This window comes from Scyliorhinus canicula, chromosome 20, assembly GCF_902713615.1.
Source record: "Scyliorhinus canicula chromosome 20, sScyCan1.1, whole genome shotgun sequence".
Lineage (NCBI taxonomy): Eukaryota > Metazoa > Chordata > Chondrichthyes > Carcharhiniformes > Scyliorhinidae > Scyliorhinus > Scyliorhinus canicula.
The window spans coordinates 38,613,544-38,628,113 of NC_052165.1; the positions used below are offsets into that span (position 1 = coordinate 38,613,544).

Below are 14,570 nucleotides of genomic sequence, written 5' to 3' on the forward strand. Positions count from 1 at the left end.
TGTGTGAATGTAGAGAATCACACAGCACACAAGGAAGCTGTTTGGTTCATTGTAGCTACGAGAGTTCTTTGCAAGTGATTTAATTAATTTTGATTCTTGTTTTTTTTCTCATAGCCCTGCAATTTTTCCACTTCAAGTCCTAATCCAATTCTTTCCATAACCTACCAATATTAAATTCTCCTCTGTGCTAAGGTGTCCATGCGTCAGTGTGCACCTGGGACAAATAGAAAGAATGAATGAACTTTGTTTTGTTTGGTGCTTTATCACATCCTCAGGACTTCACAATAAACTAAAAAGCAAAGTTGATTTTCTTTCTCTCTATTTTATGTAGGCAAATGTGGCAACTAATTTGCACACATCTAAATTCCATGAATGGCAATTGAATGATTAGATAATCCATTTATGTTGGTGTTGATTAAGGGAGAAGTGTTGACCGAAGGAAGAACTCCTTTGCTCCATTTTGAATAGTGCCAGGGGATCTTTTACATCTATTTCAGCATAGATAAAACTGCTTTTTCATCCTGCTTTAGCCTACATTGCATCTCAATGATTTGAGACATAAGGGGCGCAATTCTCCCCACCCCTCCCCCCCCCCCCCCCCCCCCCCACGCCTGGTGGGAAAATCGCAGGGGCGCCGGGCGAGTCCCGCCACGCCGCCCTGGCACCCCCCCGCGATTCTCCCACCCCCCAAAAATGGGGTGTCGCGTTTTTCGACACGCAGCTCGGAGAATCGCAGCTCGCCGTTTCTCATGGCAACCGGCGATTCTCCGGCCCGGATGGACCGAGCGGCCTGCCGAACCCGACCGGTTCACGCCGGCGCCAACCACACCTGGTTGCTGCCAGCGTGAACAGCGCGTGACAGGTGAGTGTGGGGCCTGTGGGGGGCGGAGGGAGCGGCCTCCGACGCCGGAGTGAAACACTCCGGGTTTCACTCCGACGTCGGCACTCAGTCTCCCGTTGGGAGAATCAGCCCTTAGTCTCTCGTTGGGAGAATCCTGCCCAAGACATTTCAAATAAATAAAAAGGCCAAGAACCTCATGCAACAGAATTTAGCTTTGTTGTAGCAATGCCACTGTCAAGATTGCTGTCAGGGACGTAACAAGTTACAGAAGTGGTAAGCAACATGCTCAGAGAAATCCAGGTGGTCATCCTGAAACAAGCAAGAGTTAAAATATATTGTGCACAAGGAATAGAATACCTGCAGAGCATATTACACGGCTTAGTGAATACTGCATTTCGTGTTCACAAAGCCCAAATTCCCTTTGTCACAAATGTGGGCCCATTTGCAGCTCTCGTTATTGTCACATAGAGAAGCGATAAGAACTAGCTGGAATAGGAAATGGGAAGCCATTCCCAATGATGCCACTGTAGTGGAAGTTCTTCATTGTACTCCAGCGTCTCTGTTTTTGTAATTCACAGTCCTGAGACAACTAAGAGAAACTTCTCTTTTCCAGCCATATTTATTTCCCGAGAATCAGTTTGTTGGTGGCTTCCTAACTGAATGGCCTGCCGACACTCATAGGTGGCTGACAGACTTCCACGGAAAAGGAGTGGTGTTCCAGCAGGCGAGATTAGAAAATTAGGCATAATTATATGAAAGTTAAAATATGGGGCGGGATTCTCCTGCAATTGGCGCGATGACCCGACGCCAGCGCCAAGAACGGCACAAAACACTCTGGCGTCGAGCCACCCGGAAGTTGCGGAATCCTCCACACTTCTGGGGGCTGGGCCGGCGCCGGAGGGGTTGGAGCCGCGCCAACCGGCACCGAAGGGCTGCCGTAGTCCCGCGCTTGCACAGAACTGCCAGCGTGTTCTTGCGCATGCGCAGGGGGTTTCTTCTTGCCGGCCATGGCGGAGCCATACAGAGTTTGGCGCGGAAGGAAGGAGTGCCCCCACGGCACAGGCCTGCCCGCAGATCGGTGGGCCCCGATCGCGGGCCAGGCCACCGTGCCCCCCCCCCCTCCCCCGAGGACTCCACTAGATGGCCTCTCAGTCAGGTCCCGCCCTGTGGGACCATGTCCATTTCATGCCGGTGGGACTATCCAGGAACTGACGGCTGCTCGGCCCATCGGGTCCTGAAAAATTGCTGGGGGGCCGCTGCCAATGGCCCCCGACCAGCCCCGGCTGAAAACCGCGCCGGAGAATACGGCAGCTGGCATCGGAGCGGGATTCATGCCACCCCTCCCCGGGATTCTCCGACCCAGCAGGGGTTCGGAGAATCCCACCCAAGATCTCTGTAACATTAATTACACAATATTAATTGTCAATCTCATCTTTTGTTCCCTTCTGTACAACATTTTGGAACAAGGTTAATAATGGAAAAATGTATGATTTAAAAATCCAAGTTGCCCAGGAATTTGTTTCCAGAAAATGAACTGAATCTGGTACAGAGATTTGGGTTAAAGTCAGTTGCGAAGAATTGAAAACGTGCTCTGGAATAATGAGCAGCCTTTGAGCTAATACAGGCTGGGTTCAGATTCCTCTCTGTAATCAGCTAGTTATTCACATTTCAGAAATTAATACAAGTTTAAAAGTGCAAAGAACAAGTCGGCAAATTACCAACTGTCTATTCCCTTGGCTTGGCTTAATACTCCTGAGAGATGCAAAGGTAATGGAGCAGGATTGATATTGAATTTTGTTATTTTTTTTACTTCAGATTGAGGTCCTTAAGCATTTCCCTGAAGAAGCCAAGACAGAGCCGGGGTTGACCAGAGAACTCCAGTTACTAAGGTATGAATTTAGTGTTTTTTTAAATGGGCAGCTTAACTTGGGACCTTAAGCAATCATGATTTTAATGTAGCAAGTACACAAATTGTACATGGTGCTAAAACTGGATTTCTATATCCAACCAAACATCTTTCCAAAAGCTAGTTTATCAATTGTTAGTGTTCAAAAGTAGCCTGGAGTCTGGTTCTGGCATTCTGTTGATAGGCTGGCCTGTTCAGAGGCCATTGCTGTAAACTGACCAATGCACAGGTAATTGTGGCTATGTCTACAGAGCCAAGCTTAATCCGAAGGACGCCATAACTGCTTGTATATGTCAGGGTGCATATCAGTGACTAGCTTTATTATCTTAAATAGATACAGCAAATGCTGCAGGAACTCAGCAGGTCTGCCAGTATCTGTGGAGAGTGAAGCAGAGTTAACTTCCTGTACATGGTCTGTAGAAGGGGCATAGGGACTGGAAATGTTAACTCTGTTTCTCTCTCCACTGATGCTGCAAGACCTGCTGAGTTTTCCCAGCCTTTTCAGCATCCACAGTATTTTGCTTTTATTATTTTGAAGGTTATTTAACACCTGTAATTAACAGTACACCCAGTAATCAACAGAAATGTGGGTGTTTGTTAATTAAGTGATGATCTTTGAGAACTTAAACGTTCTGTGTGGCTGCAAATTCTAATTTTATCTAACCTTTCAATTAACTGGAAGATTGACAAATGATCGACTGGAAAAAGAAAAAGCAGAGCTTCTCCACCAACTGCAAGTCTGCAGAAAGCAAACAGGAGCAGCTGCAGAAAGCAGCAGCAGCAGAAATGGTAACTCTTCCAATACTGTTCTCACCTTCAATAGCTAGACTACACAGTACTGAACAAGTATATCATTAGACCAGGTTTTCTTTATATTCACTTAACCAGGCTTTAATTTAGCAAATACGCAAGATGGTTTACCAGGATGCACTTGACAACTTGGCACAACCAAACAAGCCTTACCTTCCAAAGCATGAGAGGTCTGTGGTAGTGGCGAGAGTGCAGTTATCAAGGATGGGCACGTGGGCTGGGGAAGGCAATGTCCCCTGTACTCTGTCATTGTTACTTGTGCATATTAATAAATGACATGCCATCTTGGTTGTACCGATCCAACAAAATCCATCAGGTGGACTTTCTCTTTGATTCATGCATTATGGGCCTTGGAGATTTAATGTATGGAAATAGGATGGAGATGCCTGCCACAGGATTCCTTGTCCTGGAAGCTGACTTTGACATTTTCCTTCCCTATTACAAGCCATACTTTTAATCACTTCTCCCCATTAGTGGAGTTATGAACTCAACAGAAACAGGCTGTGGGCCTAATAATCAAAAAGGATATGGCCCAAAATTGCTGGGCTGTAAGAAGATATGAGTGTAATTCTCACCGTGGTGGGGGATGGGGAGGGACAAACCCAGCTGATTCAGGAAACTGCCTTCTTAAACCAGAGCTTTAAAACCTGGGAGCAGGGGCTTAAATAAAGTCTCAATTTCTAGTCTCCCCCATCACTAGAGTGATAGCCATAGAGTTTTACAGCCCAAAAAGAAATCCTTTGGCCCATCATGTCTGTACCGGCCATCAAGCACCTATCGATTCTATTTCCAGCAGCTGGTCCTTAGCCTTGTGTGCTATGGCATTTCAGATGCTCATCTCAATGCTTCTTAAATTAGGGTTCAGGCCTCTACCACCCTTTCAGGCAGTAAGTTCCAGATTCCCACCACCCTCCGGGTGAAAAAGCTTTTCCTCAAATCCCCTCTAAATCTCCTGCCCCTCACATTAAATCTATGCCTCCTAGTTATTGACTGTCTACTAATGGGAAAAAATTCTTCCTATCTACCCTATCTATGCCCCTCATAATTTTATACACCTCAGTCAGGTTCTCCCTCACACTTCTCTGATCTAACAAAACCAACCCCAGCCTAAGCAGCATCTCTTTATAGCTGAAATGCCCCAGCCCAGGCAACAACCCAGGTGAATCTCCTCTGCACCCTTCCAGTACAATCACATCCTTCCTATAGTGTGGTGACCAGAACTGCACACAGTACTCTAGCTGTGGCCTAACCAGCATTTTATACAGCTCTGTCATAGCATCCCTGCTCTTATGTTCTGTGCCTCGGCTAATGAAGGCAAGTATCCCATATGCTTTCTTAACCACCTTGTCTACCTATCCTGCTGCCTTCAGGGGTCTGTGGACATGCATCCCGAAGCCCCTCTGGTCCTTTGTACTTTCTAACATTCTACCAATCATTAAATTCTATTTGTTACTGTTCTGCCCATCTGACTGTTGTGTTCTGCTGCTTCGGATAACACAGGCTGCTACTTGATGCGGTCTTAACTAAAGGATGCTCCAGACTCTGAAATAAGTTCAACGTGTTTATTGAACTATTAACCCAGTTCTCAAATGAGTTCGACTCTCTGCTAATCTAACTGTAATAACTCAGTCTAACTGTACCAGCTTGCTCTAAGCCACATGCTGGGGTGTGATGCTGCTGATCAACTCTGTCTAACTCTCTCTAGATGTCTGTCTGTGGAAAGAGGCCTCATCCTCATCCCTTTTATTGTGTTTATGTCATGCCCCCTTGTGGTGATGCCACCTCTGAGTGTCCTGACTGCCCATTGGTTGTGTCCTATTCTGAGTGTTCATTGGTTGCATGTTTGCATATCATGACACTGACCAGCCCGTCTATATCATCCTGGGTTCTAAGGCGCTCTGTTCACTATTTACCACTACATCATGATGACACCTGTCAATGTGGCAGAAATAGCAACAACTTGTATTTATGTAGCACCTTTAATGTAAATAAATATTACAAAGGACCTTTATCAAAGAGGATTTGACACAAAGCCTCATAAGGAAATATTGGGACAGGTGGCCGAAAGCTTGGTCAAGGAGGTGGATTTTCAGGAGCCTCTTAAAAGGAAGAACGAGAGTTAGAGAGTTTAGGGATGAAATTTCAGAGCTTAGGATCATTGAAGTTCCATCCATCAATACTAGAGTGATTAAAAGAAAAGGTGTTCAAGAAGCAAGAGTTAGAGGAGCACAGATATTTCTGAGGGTTGTAGCTCGGAGGAATGTCTGGAATTAGCCATTCACATGAATTTAAGATACACAATCTGAACCACATATTGATTAAAAAGCTTCATGGTCAGCCAGCTGAAACAGACTTCATTTCAAATCTGAGGGCAGTAGAATGTAATCCATTTTAGAATTATATAACAATTACAAATATATACAGATCTCTTTGTCACAAAATACTTTTTGTCAATGTAAAATAGTGATGTAATGTTTGGTGTGTATTCCTATTGCAGCTTGTGATGATGTATTAGACCGAAAGGACAAACTGATAGGTGAACTAGTGGAATTGCAAACACAACTCAAGGTATCAGATCTGGAGAAACAACAACTGCAGGTAAGGAGCCCTCGCCTAGTTCAGTAAACTCAGCAATACTTTGCATTGTGTGAAATACATGGCTGGGACTTTTTAAATCACACTGTTATCAGGCAATACACTGTTAGCTTGTTAGCAATGCACTGCCTCAAAAGCTGACAGCAGCAAATTCAGTAGGTAACTTTCAAAAGGGAACCTGATAAATACTGGGTTTCTTCCGGGTGCTCCGGTTCACTCCAACAAGTCCAGAAAGACTTGCTGTTAGGTGTACGCGACATTCTGAATTCTCCCTCAGTGAACCCGAACAGGCACTGGAGTGTGGCAACTAGGGGATTTTCACAGTAACTTCATTGCAGTGTGAATGTAAGCCTGTTTGTGACACTAATAAAGATTATTATTACTTTAAAAAAGGAAAACAAGTCAGTGCTATGAGGGCAGATGGACTAATTGGATAGCTGTTTCAAAGAGCTGGCATTGACTGGCACGATGGGTCAAATGGCCTCCTCCTGTGCTACATCCTGTATTATTTTTACAAGCATGCTGTGTGTTTGTCTGTGAACTTCAACCATCAATACCTGAGTTTTGATTCTAGACGGGCCTTATTACTCACCTAATCCAGTTAGAAACTCTGTTCAAATTATTATAGATATCGGACACAACCTCACCATCTGAACAGCACATCACATACTTATATTCCCAGCAGGACTGCTCCTTCAATGAAACTTGTAAAATTCCTTAAAGCTGTTGAGTGATTTGGAATTTTTGTATTTTAGCAGAATAGCACAGAATCTGTACCTTCCTGTTAAACAGCACACTTTTTCAATAGGTCATTCTGATTATTGCCTAATCATCTGCCAACAGAATGGATGAGCAAAATGGCACAAACTAGAATTTATTTTTAGTGGCAATTAAGGCACGTTCATCGCTCACTCTTGGCTGCCCTGAGAATTATGGGGAAAAAATTAGAAGCTTGAATGCAACCAGATATAACAGCAACTAGTATAAGACTGAACAATTAAAGATTTTTAATTCATTCACAAGATTATGAACAGTGCTGGCAAGGTCAATATTTATTGCCCATCCATAATTGCCCTCATTAAGTTGGCGCTGGGTCACCTTTTTAAATCAGTCCAGTCCATATGGTGTAGGTAAACCCACAGTGCTGTTGGGGAGGAAGTTCAGGATTTTGACCCGGCAATAATGAAGGAATGGCTGGTATGTCCAACAGTGTGTGGCTTGGAGAGCAAGTCAGAGATGATGGTGTTACCATGCACCTTATGCTTTTGGTGATGTTGGTCGCAGCTGAAGAAGTCAGTCAGAAACCAGTTTGAACAATGAAATGAAATGAAAATCGCTTATTGTCACAAGTAGGCTTCAAATGAAGTTACTGTGAAAAGCCCCTAGTCGCCACACTCCGCCGCCTGTTTGGGGAGGCTGGTACGGGAACATCAAGGATGTGTGCATCATTGGCGAGGTCAGAACTTATTGCTCTTGATGAACCACCTTTTCCAAACCTGAGTAAGTTATAAGTTGAAGTTAAGAATTCTTGTGGACTGGGGTCACATACAACAGTCCTGGTAAAAATAGTAAATACCTTTCCCTAAACAACATTATTGGATTGTCATAAAACTCCATTTGGTTCATTAATTTCGCGGTCACCATAACTGATACTCATTTTTTAATTCCCGCACTTTTGAATTTAATTTGAATTTTCGAGTTGCTGCAGTGCGATTTGAACAAACGTCGCTTGATCATTAGTCCAGGCCTCTGAGCTGCTCATTCTTTAACATAACCACCCTGTAGCATTCAATTTTTTTATTCTTTAGAAGTAGAATGTGAGGCAGTTTCTAGAGGGCAGCATGATGGGGCAGGAGTTGATAGAAATAATCAAACTTAATAATAATAATATAATAATCGGAATTCCGGTTGCGGTGATGTGGAGCTAAGCCGCACGTTCGGTAGCTCCCGCTATTTTCGGTCTTTTGGGCTCTTTTAAGGGCCCGTAGCGGTGCTGGCTGAACTTTTCCCGGTGTGGGAACACATCCACTGAGCTTATCTGCCGGTGGATGGACTGGACCAGGAGCGGAGCGGTTAAAAAATTGGCTTTGGAGCAGAGAAAGGTGCGAGGCAGGAGAAACAAGATGGCGGCGGGCGGGGAACCGGCAGCAGTGGGTACAGGAGCAGCAAGAGCTGCTTCAGCGTTGCTTCAGAGAGCTGAAGGCTGAGCTTTTGGAACCGCTTAAGGCCTCGCTTGACAAGCTCATGGCGACTCAGACGGCTCAGGGTGCAGAGATCCGAGAGCTACGACAAAAGGCCTCGGAGAGCGAGGACGAACTCCTAGGCCTGGCAGTGAAGGTGGAGTCACGCAAGGCGCTCCACAAGAAATGGCTAGCGAGGATGGAGGAGATGGAGAACCGCTCCCGTTGGAAGAACTTGCGGATCCTGGGCCTCCCGGAGGGGCTGGAAGGTTCGGACTTGGGGGCCTACGTGGTTGTGATGCTGAACTCGTTAATGGGAGCGGGGTCGTTCCAGGGGTCCTTGGAGCTGGAGGGTGCCCATCGAGTGCTGTTGAGGAAGCCCAAGCCGAACCAGCCGCCCAGGGCGGTGCTGGCCCATTTTCATTGCTTCGTTGACCGTGAGTGTGTGCTGAGATGGGCGAAGAAGGAGACGAGCAGCAAGTGGGAGAATGCAGAGATCAGGATTTATCAGGATTGGAGCGCGGAGGGGGCGAAGAGAAGGGCTGGTTTTAATCGGACGAAGGCAGTGCTTCACACGAAGCGGGTGGTTTGGCCTGTTACAGCCGGCTCGCCTCTGGGTCACTTACAAAGATCGCCAGCTCTACTTCGATTCTCCGGAGGATGCCTGGTCCTTCATCCAGGCAGAGAAGTTGGATTAGGACTGAGGGGCTGGGGACTGATGTACATAGTCCGGAGGCCTCGTCCTCCTGGGTATCCTTTCGTTTTTCTGGTTGTGTTTGTTGATGCCTTTTTGCTTTTTGGGGCTGTTATTTATTTATTCTGGTGCTTTCTTGTTTTTCACTGGTGGAGGGCTGGGGAGCTGTTCATGGGCCCGCTGGGTCACGCGCCCTTCTTTTTCCCGCGTGTTGGGTCGGGGGGGGCGGGGTCTGAGATGGAAGCGTGGGCTTTCTTCCCGCGCTGGAGGCGCAGCGGGCGGGACCGGCACTGGGTGGGGGGAGTGGTGGTTGTGTTACACCGGGGAGGGTCGTTGGGGTGGTGGGAGCAGCCGGGGTCAGCAGGAGTCGGCTGACTTACGGAAGTACGATGGAAGGGAGGGGCCCTAGCTTGGGGGGGGGAGCCCTAGCTTGGGGGGTGGGGGTCTTGGGGGGGTTACCGGGTTGCTGCTGGAGGGGCCGAAGGGTAATTGCTGGTGATGGGGGGGGGGGGGGGTTGGGAGGGGGGGTCTGCCACCGTGGGGAACGGGCCTGGGGGGTTCTGCGGGCACGTGGTGAGCCGAGGGAGAGTTATGGCTGACCGGCGCAGAGGGAGGGGGAAGACCCCCCAGGTTCGGCTGGTCACATGGAACGTGAAGGGGCTGAATGGACCGGTGAAGCGGTCCCGGGTCTTGACCCATTTGAAGGGGCTGGGAGCGGACGTGGCTATGCTCCAGGAAACGCACCTTAAGGTTATGGATCAGGTGAGGCTGAGAGGAGGCTGGGTTGGACAGGTGTTTCACTCGGGGCTAGATGCGAAGAATCGAGGGGTGGCGAATTTAGTTGGCAAGAGCTTGTCGTTTGTGGCGTCGCGTGTGGTAGTGGGTAGCTGTGGCAGATACGTAATGGTGAGTGATAGGCTTCAAGGGGAGCGGGTGGTTCTGGTTAATGTCTACGCCCCCAACTGGGACGATGCAGGTTTCATGCGGCGAATGTTGAGCCGGATTCCGGACCTGGAGGCGGGGGGCTTGATCTTGGGAGGAGATTTTAATATTATTTTGGATCAAGCTCTGGATCGTTCGAGGTCTAAGACGGGCAAGAAGCCGGCGGCGGCCTCAGTGCTGAGGGGGTTCATGGATCAGATGGGAGGGGTAGACCCTTGGAGGTTTTTGAGGCCAGGAGGTAGGGAGTTCTCCTTTTTCTCCCATGTCCACAAGGCTTATTCCCGGATTGATTTTTTTGTCCTCAGCAGGGCGCTAATCCCGAGAGTGGTGGGGGCAGAATATCTGGCGATAGTCATATCAGACCACGCTTTGCATTCGGTGGACCTGGAGCTGGGGGAGGGGAAGGATCAGCACCCGCTGTGGAGGTTAGATGTGGGGCTTCTGTCGGAGGAGGAAGTATGTGGGCGGGTCCGCAGGTGCGTAAAGGGGTATTTGGAAGCTAATGACAATGGGGAGGTGCAAGTTGGGGTGGTCTGGGAAGCGCTGAAGGCAGTAGTCAGAGGGGAGCTGATATCTATTTGTGCGCACAGGGAGAGGGGGGAGAGGGAGAGGTTGGTGGAAGAAATAATGGTGGACAGGAGGTATGCGGATGTCCCGGAAGAGGGGCTTTTGAGGAAGCGTCGCAGCCTCCAAGCGGAGTTCGATATATTGACCACCTGGAAGGCGGAGGCGCAGTGGAGGAGGGCGCAGGGGGCGGTATACGAGTACGGGGAGAAGGCAAGTCGGATGCTGGCCCACCAGCTCCGGAAGCGGGAGGCAGTGAGAGAGATAGGGGGAGTCACAGATGCAGGAGGGAACTTGGTGCGGAGTGCTTGGGACATTAATGGGGTGTTCAGGTACTACTACAAGGAGCTGTACCGGTCGGTGCCCCCTAGGGAGGTGGGCGGGATGGACCGCTTTCTGGATAAGCTGGAGTTCCCAAGAGTGGAGGAGCGGGTGGAGGGTCTGGGGGCCCCAATCGAGTTGGAGGAGTTGATGGAGGCACTGGGAAGCATGCAGACAGGGAAAGCACCGGGACCTGACGGGTTCCCGGTGGAGTTTTATCAGAAGTTCTCAGACTTGCTGGGCCCGTTGTTAGTGAGGACCCTGAATGAGGCGATGGAGGGGGGGCTTTGCCCCCGATGATGTCGAGAGCAATAATTTCACTGATTTTGAAGCGGGATAAGGACCCCCTCCAATGTGGGTCTTACAGGCCGATCTCGCTCCTCAACGTGGACGCAAAGTTATTGGCTAAGGTACTGTCCAGGAGGGTGGAAGATGTGGTCCCGCTGGTTATCCATGAGGACCAAACGGGGTTTGTGAAGGGGAGGCAGCTGAATGTCAATGTACGGCGGCTTCTTAATGTTATGATGATGTCGTCGGCGGCTGGGGAGGCAGAAATAGTAGCATCGATGGATGCGGAGAATGCCTTCGATAGGGTGGAGTGAAGCTACCTGTGGGAGGTGTTGAGGAGATATGGGTTTGGTGAGGGATTCATTAGCTGGGTGAGGCTGCTGTATAGTGCCCCGGTAGCGAGCGTGATGACGAATGAGAGGAGGTCGGAGGACTTCCGGCTGTCCCGGGGGACAAGGCAGGTGTGCCCCCTGTCTCCCCTGCTCTTCGCGTTAGCGATTGAACCCCTGACCATGGCGCTGAGGGATTCGAAGAACTGGAGGGGGATTGTGCGCCCGGGGGGGGGGGGGGATCGGTTGTCGCTGTACGTGGATGATTTACTGTTGTACATCGTGGATTCGGCGGGGGGGGTGGGGGGGGGGGGGGGGGAGATGCCAGAGGTGTTGAGGATACTTGGAGAGTTTGGGGACTTTTAGGGCGACAAGCTCAACGTGGGGAAAAGTGAGCTGTTTGTGCTGTACTTGGGGGACCAGGAGAGGGAGATAGGGGAGCTCCCGTTGAAGAGGGCGGAGAGGAGCTTTAGTAGATATCTTAGCGTCCAGATAGCTAGGAGCTGGGGGGCCCTGCATAGGCTAAACTTTTCGTGGCTGGTGGAACAGATGGAGGAGGAGTTTAGGAGGTGGGATGCGCTGCCGCTCTCTTTGGCGGGCAGGGTCCAGTCGGTTAAGATGATGGTGGTCCCGAGGTTTTTGTTTCTCTTCCAGTGTCTCCCCATCTTGATTCCGCAGGCTTTCTTTAGGAGGGTTAATAAGAGTATTCTGGGGTTCGTGTGGGCACAGAAGACCCCGAGAGTGAGGAGGGTATTCCTGGAGCGAGGCAGGGAGGTAAGCGGTTTGGCGTTGCCCAACGTGTGGGTATTACTGGGCTGCGAATCTGGCAATGATTCGTAGGTGGGTGATGGAGGGGGAGGGTGCCGCATGGAAGAGGTTGGAGGTGGCGTCCTGTGTGGGCACGTGTTTGGAGGCACTGGTGACGGCCCCGCTCCCACTCCCCCCGGCAAGGTATTCTACGAGTCCAGTAGTGGTGGCTTCCCTCAAAATTTGGGGGCAGTGGAGCCGGCATAGGGGGGAAGTGAAGGCCTCACTGTGGGCCCCGATACGGGGCAATCACCGGTTTGCACCAGGGAGAATAGATGGTGGGTTTTTGAGTTGGCATAGGGCAGGCATCAGGCGGATGGGGGACATTTTCCTCGACGGGAAGTTTGCGACGTTAGAGGAGTTGGAGGAGAAGTGGGGTCTCCCCCGGGAACGCTTTCAGGTATATGCAGATTAGGGCGTTTGTTAAGCGGCAGGTGGCGGAGTTTCCGCTGCTGCCGCCTAGGGGGGTTGCAGGATAGGGTGCTCTCGGGGACGTGGGTCAGTGAGGGTAGGATCTCGGCAATTTATCAGGTGATGCAGGAGGGGGGGGAGGAGGCCTCGGTGGAGGAGGAGCTAGGGGAGGAGATTGACGTGAGAGGACGCCCTGGGAGAATGCCCTGGGGAGGGTGAATTCGTTCTCTTCTTGCGCACGGCTCATCTTAATTCAGCTGAAGGTGCTGCATAGGGCACACATGACTGGGGCCAGGCTGAGCCGGTTCTTTGGGGGTGAGGACAGGTGTGGGAGGTGTTCGGGAGGCCCGGCGAATCACACCCACATGTTCTGGGTGTGTCTGGCATTGGAGGGGTTCTGGAAGGGGGTGGGGGGGACCTTGTCCAAGGTGGTCAGTTCCAGGGTGGAACCGGGCTGGGGGCTCACTATCTTTGGGGTAGCATCGGAGCCGGGAGTGCAGGAGGCGAGAGAGGCCGGTATCCTGGCCTTTGCTTCTTTAGTAGCCCGGTGTAGGATTCTTTTACAGTGGAGGGACAGGAAGCCCCCAAGCCCGGAATCCTGGATTAACGACATGGCCAGGTTCATCAAACTGCAGAGGGTCAGGTTTGCCCTGAGGGGGTCGGTGCAAGGGTTCTTCTGGCGGTGGCAGCCTTTTTTTGATTTCCTGCTGGAGTTTTAGGGGGTGGTCAATCTCAGCAGCAACCCGGGGGGGGGGGGGGCACATTTGAAGGGGGGGGGGGGGGTGGATTATGAGTCTTGTTTTTGCATCTATATGTTTGTTACTTTCTTTTTTGTTATTAATTTATTGCTTTGTATGGGGGGGGCTCTTTCTGTTTTTTCCATACCTTGTTTATTTTATTGTTGGGAGAAAATTTGTTGTTAAAATTTGAATAAAAATTATTTAAAAAAATATATATAATTGCTTGTCACAAGTAGGCTTCAATGAAGTTACTGTGAAAAACCCCTAGTCGCCACATTCCGGCACCTGTCTGGGGGGGCCGGTACGGGAATTGAACCCGCATTGAACTGCTGGCCTTGTTCTGCATTACAAGCCAGCTGTTTAGCCCACTGTGCTAAACCAGCCCCTTTACAAACTTAAGGGTTTGCAAACAGGAAACGAGGAATTTCCATTGAATTGTATTATCTGGCAGGCACTAATATCGTGTATTGCAGCTGGACTTCTGAACATTAACAGGAAAAAAATCTTCAGAATAGCAAAAAAATCCAAATTTAATCACACTATTCAAAGTTCGCAAACTGTTTTAAACTTTATTTACATAGTAATCTAATTGACCTCTTGGTTTCTAGGAAGAAATAAAGAGTTTGAAAAAGGAGCTGAAGAACTTTGACCCTTCTTTTTTTGAAGAGCTTGAGGACTTGAAATTCAACTACAATCAGGAAGTGAAACGGAACATCCTTCTGGAAGAACAACTAAAGAAATTAGCAGAGCAGTTTGGTGTCCAAGTGACTATCCCAGAAAATGTTTCCATTGAGTAAGATGTGTCACAAAGATGTTAGTGAATAACTATCACTATTCAAATCGGATCATTTTTACAATTGTTGAATTTGATCATCCATCTCAAAAATTTGATCTATTTAATATTTTAAGTGCAAGCTTCATTGCAATAATTTAGAATATTCAGCAAAGCCTCTATTTGCTCCACCACTCAGTCAGATCATGGCTGATCTACATACCTCCATTTATCTCCCTTTGCTCCATTACCCAACAAATATGTAGCAAGCTCACATTTGAAAGTTTTTGTTGTCCTTTATTCACAGCCTTTTAGGGGCAGAGTTCTGGATTTCTACCACCTAACTTTGTTTACCAATCACTATGTGCAG

The 14,570-nt window shown here is 48.9% G+C and overlaps 1 protein-coding gene across 13 annotated transcripts in view; it reads left to right on the forward strand.

The window, feature by feature from the left end:
- Positions 1-14,314, forward strand: part of cep290 (centrosomal protein 290) — a 190,026-nt gene extending 175,712 nt beyond the window's left edge. For 12 of the 13 annotated variants that reach the window (XM_038780387.1, XM_038780392.1, XM_038780393.1 and 9 more), the window contains 4 exons: positions 2,657-2,730; positions 3,430-3,536; positions 6,055-6,155; positions 14,037-14,314. In XM_038780387.1, the coding sequence (XP_038636315.1) occupies positions 2,657-2,730; positions 3,430-3,536; positions 6,055-6,155; positions 14,037-14,225 (471 nt within the window). In that variant the 3' untranslated portion in view covers positions 14,226-14,314. Of the gene's footprint in view, positions 1-2,656; positions 2,731-3,429; positions 3,537-6,054; positions 6,156-14,036 lie in introns of those variants that run through there. The other variant, XR_005458314.1, reaches the window with a different exon arrangement.
- The last annotated feature ends 256 nt before the right edge of the window (positions 14,315-14,570 follow it).